Source organism: Medicago sativa, chromosome 1 (assembly GCF_051527215.1).
Source record: "Medicago sativa cultivar Bolivia chromosome 1, Bolivia_mono, whole genome shotgun sequence".
Lineage (NCBI taxonomy): Eukaryota > Viridiplantae > Streptophyta > Magnoliopsida > Fabales > Fabaceae > Medicago > Medicago sativa.
The window spans coordinates 60,206,021-60,221,004 of record NC_140749.1 but is presented as its reverse complement, the minus strand read 5'-3'; the positions used below and the strand labels follow the sequence as shown (position 1 = coordinate 60,221,004).

Below are 14,984 nucleotides of genomic sequence, written 5' to 3'. Positions count from 1 at the left end.
GGAATATATTACCAAATCAAAGTGTCTTTCCTAGCATAAGGTGTACTGAGGAAAAGACAGCAAAGTGAACAAAGTATTTACAAACAAAACCTGTACAACCAGCAAAACAAGAAAAGAAATAACTCTTAGCCTATGTCCAGCATGGTGAACGGACTAAGCCACCAACCATGATAATTGAAGGGAAGAGTAGGAAACTTCTCCTTCATCCACCTAAAAGCAAGAGACTTAATCTTATCGGACACCTGTAAAACCGAGCACTCTTTGTTGTTGAAAATCCTGTTATTTCTTTCTTTCCAGATTTCCTAGACCGTAGCAAACCAAATGACCTAAATGATGGAACGACGCACCATTGTGGCACCACCGCTAAAGCTGAATTGATTAAAGTGATCAGGTAAATAATAAGGGGCGATCGTAGCAACGCCAAGCCACCAATAGATTAAGTGTCATACAGAACCAAAAACATGACAATGTAAAAATAAATGGTGGGATGAATAAGTTAAACCACAACTAGCCACACACAACCTGGAATCATAATCAATGACACCGCGATGAAGAAGATTTTCCTTTGTAGGAAACCTGTCTCGAAATAACCGCCAAGCAAACAACACCACTTTCAACGGGACATCCTTATGCCAAAGAGATGAAGCAGCCACTGGTAGAGCAATAGGATGCTGAAAAGTCATGAAGTTATAGGCACTACGAACAGTGAAAGCATTAGAAGAATCCAGTGTCCAAAGCCACTTGTCATCTTTGTCAACCTGTAAAATCACATTCTGAAGTAATAACATAAGTTCCCCCACAACCTCCTCCTCCCACGCAAACAACCTCCGCCGCCACCTCCACGCCTCTCCCTCCTCCCCCACCCTAATTGACACATATCAAACACTGATTTTTCTTTAAACAACGACAGGTCAAATAACCTAGTAAACCTCTCTTTAAAAGACACCCCACCTAGCCACACATCCGACCAGAAAAGGGTATTTTTCCCATTTCCCACTAAGCGAGTGACATGCTCGCTAAACCACTCCTCCCGACATAAGGCATGCATGTCACGCCACCATAAGGAAGCCTCACGGCCACCCCCTTCATCCGCCCTCCCTCGACACCATACCTCGCCGACATCATCCTAAACCATAAACTCTCAGTATCCCCCAACAACCTCCAACCTCATTTCCCTAACAGCGCTAAATTAAACTCCTTAATTCTCCTTACCCCCAAACCACCAACCTCCTTACTTCTACAAACAGTGCTCCAGTCCACCCAAGTTATTTTCATGTGGTCGTTACTCCTCACAAAAAAAAAACGTCTTAAAATAGAATCAATAGAGGAGACAATACCTGACGGAGCCTTGAAAAAAGATAAAGCATAAACAGGAAGAGACGACAGGACATACTTTAGCAAGACCAAGCGACCACCCAAAGACAAGTGTTTCGATTTCCAACCCGACAGTCTAGATCTTATGCGATTTATGATCGGTTCCCAAAAGGACAGGCGACGAGCGTTACCACCAATAGGCAAACCCAGATACACAAAAGGTATAACACCAACCTTACAACTCAACACCATAGCCGCCTCAGACAGCCAGGAGTCTGCGACATTCACACCTACTAATTAAGTGACTCTTTGAGAAGTTCACCTTCAAACCCGACAAGGCTTCAAAAAGAAGAAGAATTGCTCGCATAGCCCGTATATTCGCCCAAGATTTTAAGATAAGTTTTTTTAGGTTCCTTAACAAATATTCTAAAGACACTTGTTAACTTGACTCTATTTTTTTTCCCTAAAAAAAAAAAACTTGACTCTATTTTTTAATGTAAATAAATGTATTAAAAAGGAAATACAAGGATATAGGCTCTAATCCACCACACGGGAAACAGAGAGAGAATATATGCAAATTAAGGTTACACCCACCAAGCAAATACTACAAACTGAGAAGAAAAAAACATATTCTTTATGTATTAATGTATATAAATGGAAAATATTGATTGTTTATAAATCGATTTAAGGTTGTCCTCGTAAACTTAGCTCAGTTGGTAGTAACAATGCATAATAAATACAAGGTTTGGGGGTTCAAACCTCAGTCACCACAAAAAAAAAATAAAAAATCGATCCAAAGGCCAACCCAACATGTTTAAAGGTTTAAAATAAATTTTATAGTTGAACGTTTCAAAATTTAATAAAAAAAACATAAAACTTATAAGGCCAGACGACACTCTCGTATAAATTAATTGAATTACACAAATATCTATAAGTAATTTGTCATATTATATTTTTTTTTTTTGTCGAGTAGTTTAGTAGAAGTAATTTGTCATATTATATTTTTTTTTTTTGTCGAGTAGTTTAGTAGATAGAATTCACCTTTTTCAAGGTGAATAAGTGGGGTATCCGGGGTTCGAACCTCTGCCCCTACATATAATAATGCATGTCTCTGCCAACTGAACTATGTTCACGGGGACTGTCATATTATATATTTATAATTGAATTGAATTCTTTTAGTCCTCTTTTTATCTAAAATTGTGAGGCCTAAAGCACTAATCTCGGTCGCGACCCCCTATCGTGAAGAAGATCTAATATAAATGAAACAGAATTTGAGACATAACTATCACCACCCCATAAATCTTTAAGATTTTTATGAAAACTAACATGATCTATAATATTCATTTACTAGAAGGATAAATGACTAAAGATTTTTATTTTTTTTTAAAGAAAAAGAGTAAAGATGATTGGAGAAAATACTGCGGAAAAAGTGATGATTGGTAAGGGAATTCATGCAATAGATGAGGGGGAATAAAATTTGTCTACATTAGATTCATAGAACATGGACATAAGTACTATTTTTTTTAGAAACAACATTAGTGTCTCTCTCAAATGACAATTGACCAAAATGATCACTTCGTGGAAGGAAAGTAACCTGTGTGGCCTATATTCGTTATGCGTATGTGATGATGTCATAAATGTTAACTAAATAACACAAATTCTGAATTATCAAACCCTTTCCTTATTAATCACCTTTTGTGACTAAAGTGTGGAAAATACGAGTCAAATTCTTTGGCATTTTTGGTAAACTTCAAACTCCTCTAATACTGTGTACTCACAGATTTTGTCAAGATTCGCATGATTTAGTCTCTATTTATGGACTAGACATATTTTAGTCCTAAGATATGACAAAAACATAAATTGTGAATAAGATTATATAATCGTCTTTAGTTAGGCTAATGTATACTCTATATATAGTTTTAATTCACTTCTTTATGACCTAATTGAATTAAACTAATGTTGTATCATTTGGCAGCAAGATACTCTTGCCCTAAAGCACATGTTTATGATGTATACTTGCCTTTGGAGTTGGTTTAAAAACACGTTACATATTCTTGTGTATAGTATCATGTGAAAATGCTCATTGTCGCATATGTATGATTTATATGCAGAGTACTATAGGGTAGGAAGCTTCGTCCTAAACAAAAATTAATTATTTCAAATTTATGGCTTATTTATGTGTCTATGCAATTTTTCTCTTCGCAGCTCCTACACTACACACCGACAGAATGTGCATGTTAAAGATTAAAGTGGAATGTGTGTCCTACAGAGTGACCACTCATGAACTTTCCTACAACCTCAGCTAATGATGCATTTAGGGACCACGACCACCTCAGATTGGAAGAAAGTAATCATATATGTAAGGAAGGTGATAGGATGTTTTAAGGTTGAGATTTCTTTATGTACATTTAAATAGATCAAATGCAATAAACAAAGCAAGTCATAATTCACATGGTATTGTTCGATTCATAAAAAATGGTGTTATGACACTCTCTTTTTAACACTCACTCTCTTATTGGATGAAATCCATCTAAAAATCATACTTTAAAAACAAATTTCACATAAGTGAAGAGACCCACATAAATTTCATCCAATATAAACGTTAGTGTTAAAAAGGGTGAGAGTATTGTTACCATTTCTCCCAAAATATACTCATAATTCACATGGGAGATTGTGTGCCACACTGCCACTATATCGATATAGATAGAATGAATATGATTAGATTCTCTACATTAATATGTTTGTTGTTTTTATTTTTTAGGAAAAGATTAGTGTTATTTTTTTTTTTTTTGAAAGAAGATTAGTGTTATTTAGAAATACAAAAGTTGGACACGGTATAAAATGCATCTCTGATATATACGTGGTGTGAGAGTTTCTATGGGCTTATCTTAGTTGACAAAGATATTGTAATATATGTAAAAGTTTAGGTTTGAACTTTGGACACACTATTTATTCACCTAATAAGAACTGATATAACTCTGATAAAATAATCCCTCAACGTTGACATTTAAATAGTTCATGAAGTTAAAATAATCCATCAACGCTAACATGAGATCTTTTCATATAGGGGCTGATATGACATTAAGTAAAAACTTATAAGTACTAATATGACAATAAATAAGTATATTGATGAGTTAATATGACAATATTAATGAAACGTTTTAACATAAAAGTCAATTTTAACTAACATATTGCACAATTAAGGATTATTTTTAAAGGGAATATTTCAATTAGTTGAAAGACTATTATGACTACTCGTTACATATTTAAGGACTAAAATGATTAATACTCCTTTTAAGTTTCTTAACTATTTTTGCTTTTGACAAAAATTTGTCAAAAGGAAAATTTTGAAATTTTACATTAGAAACACAAAAATACCCTCAACTTTTGTTTGAATGTAGAAAATGAAGGAGTTTCTAACTTTAGGAAATTCAAATTCTTTAAATACTCATGAATGTCAGAATATATCGAGTCCATTGAAACAAATTATTAATCGGCTAACCACAGTTAGAAAACCTATCAACTTGATTTAGTTTGATTTTTGCAAGTTTTGTTCATGGCATTTAAACCAAACTAAACCAATAAAGAGTCTCTTCAGCTCGGTTCAATTCAGGTTTTCGTCGAATAATAGACCTTATATAAAAAAATCTAATTTAATACAAAGACAATTCTTTTATAGAGATTGATTAGATATGATAGAATCATCTAAGTCAATTATGTGATTCAACCTATGATTCAATGATTTCTTTGTGATTCAATATACATACTGAGTTTATTATTAAAGTATGGGTCGTACTGAAATATGTTTTAAAGTTCTGTTTGACTAATTTAAAATGAAGGAAGCGAAGCAAAATGAAATGGAATTGAATGGAGCAAAATGGAACATAATGAAACAGAGATTTCACTTCACTCCTAGGATATTTTAAGATGAAACAAGACAAATTTCTCATTATAATTTTTGAAAAGCGGATGTAACGGAATGAGTTAAAACATTTTTACTCTTATATCTTTGCCGGTACACATTTTTAATCTTATTTAGAAGCACTATTAAGGTATTATATTTGACTATTTACTAAAATCTCCTTTTGGTGAGAATGGTAGATTGTTAGTGTGGACGATTTGAAAGTATTATGTAGAATTATAGCATGTATTTTACTTCAAAATATAAATATTTTTTATTAAAAAAGTTTAAACTTAAGAAGTTTAACCCCTAAAAAAAATCTAAGTTTTTATTTTTTATTTTTTTTATCACTAAGAAGTTTAACATTACACAACTTAACCTACGTGTTGTAAAAATATCAATCTATTATCTATTAATTTCGCTAAAATTATCATACATTAAGTATGTTTATTTCTTTAAATATTATATTAAGTTTATACATTTTGTTGAATTATCTTCAGTTATACATAGGAGAAGTTTTTGTTCCAATGTTACAAGAAGAAGAAAAAAATGCACGATGAAGATGAAGAAGGGTAAAGAGAAGTAGGTATGCACGTGTGACTAGAAAATGATAGAAGAAACAACACAGTTTGTATTAAATATAAAATAGAGATAAAATTGTAATTACATTATTATTTATTAATGTGTTGTATTTCATTGCATGAACCCCAAATCGGAGAGAATGAAAAATGGGAGGAGTTCTATCCTTTTTCATTCTATTCTCCGTATTTACAAAACAAAGCAATGAAATCGGAATAAGGACTAAAGTAGTAGTTTTGGGTTGAAAACAATGAATTTATAAACTTCTAAAAAGCTGAATTCACCATTTTTCAACAAAATATCTTTTTATTAACCAACACCCTACTAACATTCTTTGGTATACCACTAAAAAATACTCTTTGGTATTTTCTTTAAAATATTGGTCGAATTTAAAAATTTGATTTAAACTCCAGCATAAAAAATAAAATAAATTAAATTAGATATTGGGGGTCTAAAAAGCAATCCTCTAAAAACAATCAAATTAGATTTTCAGTTCAATGGACCGTAGGCCCAAGCCCAAAGAAATATTATTCTGACCAGAACACTCGAAGTGTCGTCGTTTCATCGTTGATAGAAAAACAAAACCCTAAATCAGTACAGTGGCTGCAGAAGAAGAGTAAGAGGTAGAAACCAAACGAGAGGTGAAAAACCCTAACCCTAAGAAATCAGATCAAAATGGGAGGAAAATGTCCACACAGGAAGGTGAAGAAGAGAAGATTATCTCACAAAACCGATCGTCGTTCAAAATTCTTGATCAAAGGAGATGACATGGTTTATGATGAATTGAATAAGCCTCAAGAAGATAGAAAGCCTTTACCTCTTGATGAAGATTTGCCTGGAATGGGACAGCACTATTGCCTTCACTGCGAGTATATCTCTATTCTCTTTTTTTGTTATTATTAATATAAATATAGTTTGCAAAATTTGTGTGTTTGGTTTTGCGGTGATAATAATTGATTTTGAATGGATTGATTATGTAAAATTGATTATGGCTAAAAGTGAATTGAATTGAAAATTGATTATGTTTGGATTCATTGGGTTGAAAAATCAAAATTCTAGCTTCAAGTTAGAATCAACTTTAAGTCAAAATCAATTCGACTCGAAACTAATGATTTAGTGTAGGAGGTTTAGTATCATGGTGGGTATGTCAACATCACGGTGGATCATTGTGATTATGGCGTATGTGTATGTGTATGTGTATGTTTGGTTCTGCTGTGACAAAAATCGATTTTGAGTTGAAATGATTTGGGATGTATTCATGTAAAAGTATGTTGAACTTTAAATTTGTTTGTAAAAATCAATTGTAGAATCAAAAACTACACATCCTAGCTTCAAGTAGTATCAATTTTAGAGACAAAAATCAACCAAAAATGTTCTAATCAATTCTACACCTCTAAAATCAATTTTTGGCCCCTCTACAAATGGAACCAAACATACACTTTGTATGTAATCAATTTTGCCTCTTAAAATGTGGAACGAAACATACACTTTGTTTTATTATTATTCTTATGGTTAAGACTTAAGGATGCTGAAAAGTTCAATTTCATACCCAACTCGTTTTTTGTTTTTCGTTCTTATGTTTTGGTTGGTTTTTTAATCTATCAAGTGTTGTTCGTTTGGTAAATGCAGTCGATTCTTTGCCAGTGTAGCCGTGAGGGACGAGCATTTTAAGACAAAAAAACACAGGAGACGGTATGTTGCCTTTGCTTCAGTTTCAATACTCATCCTTTCAATCTTATCGAACATTCTCCCTGTTTTTATATTAGTGAATATGCTTTATAGTTGAGGCTATTCCTGTTTTGAAGTGTTTTCTTCTGTATGAACTCATAAAGCAGATGGACATGAACATATCTTTCTTTCAGATAGGGATGTAATTGAGTCTAGTAATGAGTTCAACTACTAGCTTAAATATTTTGTGACCTTCAATCAAGCTGAATTTTGTCCTTAATCTAGGCTCATTTTCCCAAAAGTTTAAATAAGTCAATTAACCATAACTGGAAGACCCTGTAAGAAATTGGATGGAAGTGGTAAATGAAGTTATGCTTGTGGTTAACACTCAATTTCAATGACTTCAGTAATCACTTACACCAGTCCCATATATACCTTGTCTATGTTTGCCTTTAAGCGAGTTTTTACTCCCTTTGTAAAATATGCTTGTCCCATTCCCAGCTTATATTGCAGACTTGCATAAATTATAAATTATATTTAATATTTTATATATGAAAAGTTTTGAAATTTTTAGAATTATTCTGGAATGTTGTGTTGGATGAGTGGTAAGACTAGACGGGATAGGATTAGGAATGACACCGTTAGAGAGAGAGAGTTGGAGTAGCACCTGTGGTAGAAAAGGTGGTAGGAAATAAGCTTAGGCAGTTTGGGCATGTAGAGAGAAGACCTGTAGATTCTGTAGTATGAAGAGTATATGTTGGCTCAAAAGAGGTAGCGGAAGACCTAGAAAAACTATAAGAGAAACTATTAGAAAAGATTTAGAGGTTAATGAGTTTGATCCAAATATGGATTATGATAGAACATTTTGGCGTAATTTTATCCATGTAGCTAATCTCACTTAGTGGGATAAGGCTTGGTCATTGTTGTTGTATTCTGGAATGTCTAAAAATATATAATATAAATAAACTTAAATTAAGTTTTTTATGAAATAATTTAGTTTTTTGTGGGGCAATGTGGGGCAAGGTTGATGGCATCTGCGCATTCAAATGAAGAGTAATGCTAACAAGTAACGACACTATTATTCAGATATTTTCCGCATTTGCTAAGTAATATATATTTTTTAGAGAATTCTAAATTATGGGGCTGTGCCCAAAATGCAGCTTCGAAAGAAAGCATTCAAAATTGTGTGTTAGGTAGCATCTTTCTTTAATTGAATGAAAACTCCATGCATGTTAATTACTTGGTACATTTTCACCCACTGTATGTAGTTTTATGTTGTTCAGTAATTGGATTTATACATGTTTTCAAGGTTCTTAAACTGACTCCAATTTCTAGTATCTTCACTTGAAATCTTAACTTGGTTTGCTGTCTTTTGCGCATATATATTGTTTTGGATATTAAATCTTCCATTCTTGCAAACTCTATGTTTATGTACTATTATTGCAGTGTGTTGAACTTCAAGCCCATTGCTTCTAGTTCACTGCATGCATAGCTGAAATTGAATTATTTTTCGGAATTTAATAACTATACACGAATAACCAATCAATTTTAACCACCTCATCATAGTGCAAACTAAATTTAAGTGCATTATGATGTAATAGGACGACGAAACATGATTAGACGTGTTTTTAAAACTTGTTTATACTGTCAATGAATAGTTATTAAGCTCTTATTTAGAGTATAGCTTTTCATTAAAGGATTTGCATCAATGCAAATTGAGCTTCAAGCATGATTAGACATGTGATTCCTTCTGATATTACTGTTTATTTGTGCAGTGTGAAACAAATGATGGGCGATGCACCACACACTCAACTTGATGCTGATTTAGCTGGAGGGATGGGAATGCCAGATAATGGACCAAAGTTAATGTCTATGTAACTTTCTTTTTCGTAGTGGTTGAGAGATTATAGTAGAAACTGGCGTTATGTTATGTTTGTTAGCACTACCTTATTACGAGATAAGCAATATTTTGTTATTATTTCAATTCCAATATAATCTATATCTTCTCTTAATTCCCTCCTAATTTACCTCTTAGATCTGGAATCAGTTACAACAAGTAAACTTTAAAGACTTGCAGGAGCTGGAAAAGAACCCATTTAACGATTTAACAGTTTAACACATTATAAATGTTGTTTATAATTGACATTGACAAAAAAAACTTATTAAACGTGTTAAAAAATGCAACAAAGGCGTGCAAGTGTTTCAACTGTTTTTGACGACCCATTCCAAATTTATATGGGTAAACAGAATATAATTCCTTCAAAAATAAATTTGATTTGACGACATAAATCTTCAAGTTTTTTTTTTTTTTTTTAGAGAAAATCCTTCAAGGTAGTTGTTGGCAATGAGGAGATGCCCTAATTTATGTTGCAGTCTTTCACCTTTTCAATTACACTACCATTCCACACTTCCTCTTCCTTTTCCTCATTCCAATCACCACCATATGTAGATTGGCATTAATTCGATGGAGTGACCACAACAAATACAATGCACTAACTGGGCAGTGAAGTTGAATCTTGGAAATGACAACTCTATGTCGGAGGTAATTTTTTTCCTTGCATTTAGGAATCAAACTTTGAGGTTAAGTGAATAATGACTCAATTGTGAGTATCCTAGGTTGAAACAATCCTTAAACAAACTTTACTTACACCATCGGTGATGATGTAAAAAGTGACAATGTCTCAAAATAAACTATTATCTAAATATGATTCATTAGAAGCAACTATTGACACCACTACACCAGCAACACTACCATCCTAATATTCAACCCGTATTTGAGACAAAAGAGGACCATTTCATACACCATAGACAACAGTGACATCAATAACGTCCCCATCTTGTATTTTCCAAAAGCATATGCAAAAAAGTGAGGGTGGATTATGGGGTAGCCTCATCTATTCAGCCTCGAACTCATATGGTCCTTGCAATAATATATAATTGACCTTCCACATATCAAGATAAAGTCTTCTCCCAAAAAAAAAAAAAAACCTCGCCTCAGATTTTTGAGTGGCTACTCCACTGTCATCTAAAGAGACATATATAAGATAGACGAATAGAGAGGATCTATCCATGATCTGGTGTGGCAAATCTATAATAAAGTCTTCACCTTTGCGCAAGTTTGATTTGAACCCAAAACCTCTAACTCTTTTTTCCTTAGCTCAAATCAGTTGAGCTACCCAACCCTCTTATAATAAAATTAAGGGTAGTGTTAACTTATGCCCTTAGGGCACATGTTAAGAAACCCAAAAGAAGAAATGTTTTCTTAAATTTTGTACATTCAATGTATTTAAAAGTTAAAGACTAAATAAAATGCACACATTCCAATAATTTATTTCTATGTTTGAATCATTAACTTGTGCCTTAAGGGCACAAGTTAACATTTCCCTAAAATTAATTAACAAACTCATTTAATCTAGTGAATAATTTTGATGCAAATATTTTATATGCCTTTTAAGATAATTATGACCAAATTCAAATCTTTAATGATAAAAAAAATTATGATCGATTGACATAATACAATATTGGGTCGTGTTAACCAGTGCCCCGGGGGCACTGGTTAAGGAAGCAAATATAGTAATATTTGCATTGATAGTTGTGTAATCAATGCATTAAAAGCTTAAAAAGTATCTTTTTTGACTTACAATTTCTTCTTTTAGCATCCTTAACCAGTGCCCCGGGGGCACCGGTTAACATTTTCCTACAATATTTTTATGTTGTCAATGCATATAAAAAAGTTGGACTAAAAAATAGATTCACTCACTCAAATTGGTAGATTACATTGAAAATAAACATAAATTAAACAATATTATGTGTAGTTTTTCAGAAATGCAGCGGTGAATAAAGTTGCTCCTTATGCTTATATTTTTTTTTTGAATCGGCAAATATTATTAAACATCATCCCCGCAAGACGCAGGGTATGAACAAAACAAGATACAAAATGGTGCCGCATATAGACGGTACACCATGACGACCTATGAACACCCCTGAAAATAAACCCAGAAAAACACATCGACGCCTAAAATAGACTCCCAAAGAAAACAAAGACTCTAAACTCGGTATTAACCATCGTCCATCGTCACTACTCACTCCCAAAGAACACCGTCAAAATAAAACACGTAAACCCCAACACCCAAGCTAAGCCACGTATCGATAAACACCTGACCGAAGGATGATGCAGCTGCCACAACCTCACGACCCCTGATCCACCGAAAGAGCACAAAACAACAGCCCAAAAAACCAACTTGAGTCAAAGAACTAACTTCCGATCTCGAATCAAAAGTGATCGGCCCACCAGTCTTTAGTACCAAATTAGCAGGGCACCCCTCGCCCTCGGTACACCAGAGAAAAACCAAAACAAGTCAAAACAGATATTGCAGCTGGAACCCGACTCCCGATCTCGAAGCCAAATGAACCGGCCCACCGAAAACCAGCAAACAATATGTAAGACGAAAGCTTGGCATGCGAAGATTAAACAACAAAACATATCCAAAGGAAAAGACTCGACACAATGGGACACACACCCTCCAAACTCCGAAAACACCTAAACCACCCAAAAAGACACAAACCAGAGCTAGTGACGACGAACAAAGGACCCATGTAACAGAGGTTGCTTCTAAAGGAAATCACCCCAACAAGCACCCACCTCCTCACCTAAAAACACCAACCAGCGCCACACATCATCTCCTCCACAACACATCACCACCACCATACATCGCCACCCCCACCACAATTGAATAACCTCCACCACCACTACATCACCACTGCGCCTCACCACCACGATCACTATATCACTACACCGCCAAACATCCTCACCAAGAAACAAGCAACCACACAAACATAAATCTAAAGGAAGACGAAAACCAACAACAAAACACGGGCAGCGACGCCGGTTTGAAGCGGATCCTCAACCTAGACCATAAAAAGGCAGCAGCTTGTGACAAGGAGAATACGTTCATCTCCGTAGTAAAAGAGAATCAAAGGTGGAAACAAAACAGCGACACATAACAACTTCCTCCCACCACCACCGGCCTTGCAAATCCACCACTGACCCTCCACCACGTAAACCACCACCACCACCACACAAAAACAACCTCCAAAAGGATCCCATGACAGATCCACCACCAAACCAAACTTCACAAGACCCGACACCACCATAAAAACCTCTTCACCACCCCTTAAAACCGCCACCTCAGCACCATCCAAAATCACCACCGCAAAGTGGTTCTATAACCGCTACCATCACTGATAATGTTTTCTAGCTTGCAACTAGGATGAGTGAAACTTCACCAAAAGAGAAGAAAAACCCAATCAGCAAGCATAGTGAACAAAAACCAGCACAAGCCAACATGTACGCAGATCTGAAAAAACACTCTGTCGGAGAGCCACGAGATCTCGACCAAGATCCAGTAGCTTCCGCAATAACCTGCACCTGACACGCACAGATCGCGACAAGAAGCATCCAGCTCAGCCACGAACAAAACAGGAATCTCCGAACAGCCACAAAGGCGGGGCAACCGTCGGAGATCTGACATGAAACAACCGACGGAGAAAGAGGTGGTGCGGAGTTCAGGGCCACTCATCACACCACCTTCTACAAGCTTACATGGTGACCGTATGTGTTTGGATTGGTAAGGGAGGAAGAAGAAAGTTACGCCGGTGGTTTTCTGAGAGATGTTGGAGCAAGTTTTCTGGAAGAAGCAAGTTTTCTTACATTGGAAAGCATTTTGCTCCTTATGCTTATATTGGAAAGCATTTTGCTACATGTTTAAGCTTTAACATGCGTTGTTTTAAATTCGTATTATAGATAAACATAACACTACACATTTAATAAAATAGACTTGAACAAAAGCCTTTTCACTAAAATTGATCAGCTTATTAGAAATTTCATTTGAAAAGTTAGGGAGTTCAATTTAATATGTTGAAATGAAGTTACTCAACCTGAGGAGGGAAGTCTTGATGTGAGATTGACTAGGGTAGCTAACACAAACATGTTGGGTAAACTGGTGTGGGATATTAACAATAATAAGTACCAAAAGAATCAATTCTCCATGCTCCTAAAACTTATGGATCTCCTACATGGAGGTGAAATTGATTCCTTCTGTTATGGAAAGCAATTACTGGCGTTGCATAACATATATGTTTCTAACAGTTTAGTGGTGGAATTGGAGTCCAGAAGCATAGTGTGTGGGTGAGGATTAAGGAATTAATCCAAATGTATCAAGTTCTTTTGGAAGATAAGAAGCTTGCATCCCTTATGGCTTTATATTTCAGAGCTCACATACTAGGAACCGACATGTGCTGGGTAACTTGGCATCCTTCGAGCAAAAATCGTTTTTTCCTTGATGTAGATGCGAGCTACTTTGGCAATCTAGGGGAAGCTACTTTGTTTAATAAATCGAGATTGGCATTGAATGTTCTTATCACTCATACTCTTAGATAAGGGAAATAAAGTGCAAATTTTCTTCCTAAAATGGGATACAGTAGCGAGAATAAGCTAAAGATTTGGATCACTCCTACTGGCCTAGAGTTTAATTTGTAAAATTTAGTCACTTATGTTCTTGGCTTCATGCACACATAAAAAAAAAGGTGATATTATTTAAATAGTCATCAAAGACCAGCGGATAGACATTATTTCAATATCGGTGCTTCACTAGTAGTTTATTTGAGCAAATTGGCGCTGATCTGATCCCTGATATCAAATAGTTTCCTTGCAATCAATTGAACTGCATTTTTTCCAATCAAGCCCTAGCACTCATACCAAACAATGCTACATTTTTCTAAATTAATCATTCATTTCTATACGCATATACAAATTTTACAACATTATTCACGTATATTACACTTAGTACTGCATTTTCGGCTCCTGACAAGATGGTGTGGGAGCCATCATTGATTGTTCCTCCTGTGGTAAGATGAGGATTAATTCAAATATCCTCTATTCTGTCATAAGCAGCAGCTAGGTCAGCTCAGGGACGGTGAAGAATCTAACTAGACGGTCCAGGGCTCAATTAAGGAAAACTAACATAACCCACTATTTTTTACGAACTGTTGTCAAACTAAAATTTTCTCCACCGCCTTGGATTTCCATCCAATAATTTCATCATTTCATGCAGACCTTTTCACCGGAAAATATACTGTTGAACAGAGAAATCACCACTATAAGACAATCAATGAGCCATATCAAGAGGAACAAAAAGTATAGGAAACAAGCTTACATTTGTATCTTAAATATCTCAACAGTTAGGCATGGCAATGGGGCGGGGTGGGGACGGGTTTTACCTTCCCCGTCCCCATACCCGATTCTCAAATACTTACCCGTTACCCTAGCCATACCCAACGGGGACGAGAAATTGAATCCCATCCCCGTCCCCGACGAGTTCGGGTATCCCCGCCCCATCCCTGTCCCCGCATTGAATAATTTATTTTAATAAAAAATAGAAGTTTTTTTGCATCCCCAAGAGCAACGTTGTAATATATTATCCGACAATACACTCACTTTAACAATGTTAGATGGAATGATTTA

The 14,984-nt window shown here is 35.0% G+C and overlaps 1 protein-coding gene and 2 long non-coding RNA genes across 3 annotated transcripts; 2 read left to right on the top strand and 1 right to left on the bottom strand.

The window, feature by feature from the left end:
- Nucleotides 1–3,079: 3,079 nt before the first annotated feature.
- Nucleotides 3,080–3,764, top strand: LOC146955965 (uncharacterized). Its single transcript, XR_015012771.1, has 2 exons — nt 3,080–3,436; nt 3,520–3,764. It is a non-coding gene; the product is annotated as an uncharacterized LOC146955965 (long non-coding RNA).
- Nucleotides 3,765–6,357: 2,593 nt separating this feature from the next.
- Nucleotides 6,358–9,474, top strand: LOC146955964 (zinc finger (C2H2 type) family protein). Its single transcript, XM_085725280.1, has 3 exons — nt 6,358–6,663; nt 7,424–7,486; nt 9,238–9,474. Exons 1-3 carry the CDS (start codon nt 6,470–6,472, stop codon nt 9,338–9,340), a joined length of 360 nt encoding a protein of 119 aa, XP_085581406.1. The 5' UTR covers nt 6,358–6,469; the 3' UTR covers nt 9,341–9,474.
- Nucleotides 9,475–14,476: 5,002 nt separating this feature from the next.
- On the bottom strand, nt 14,477–14,753 carry LOC146955963 (uncharacterized). The gene is made up of 2 exons (XR_015018456.1): nt 14,677–14,753; nt 14,477–14,595 (listed from the first exon to the last, which is right to left on the bottom strand). It is a non-coding gene; the product is annotated as an uncharacterized LOC146955963 (long non-coding RNA).
- Between the last annotated feature and the right edge of the window lie 231 nt (nt 14,754–14,984).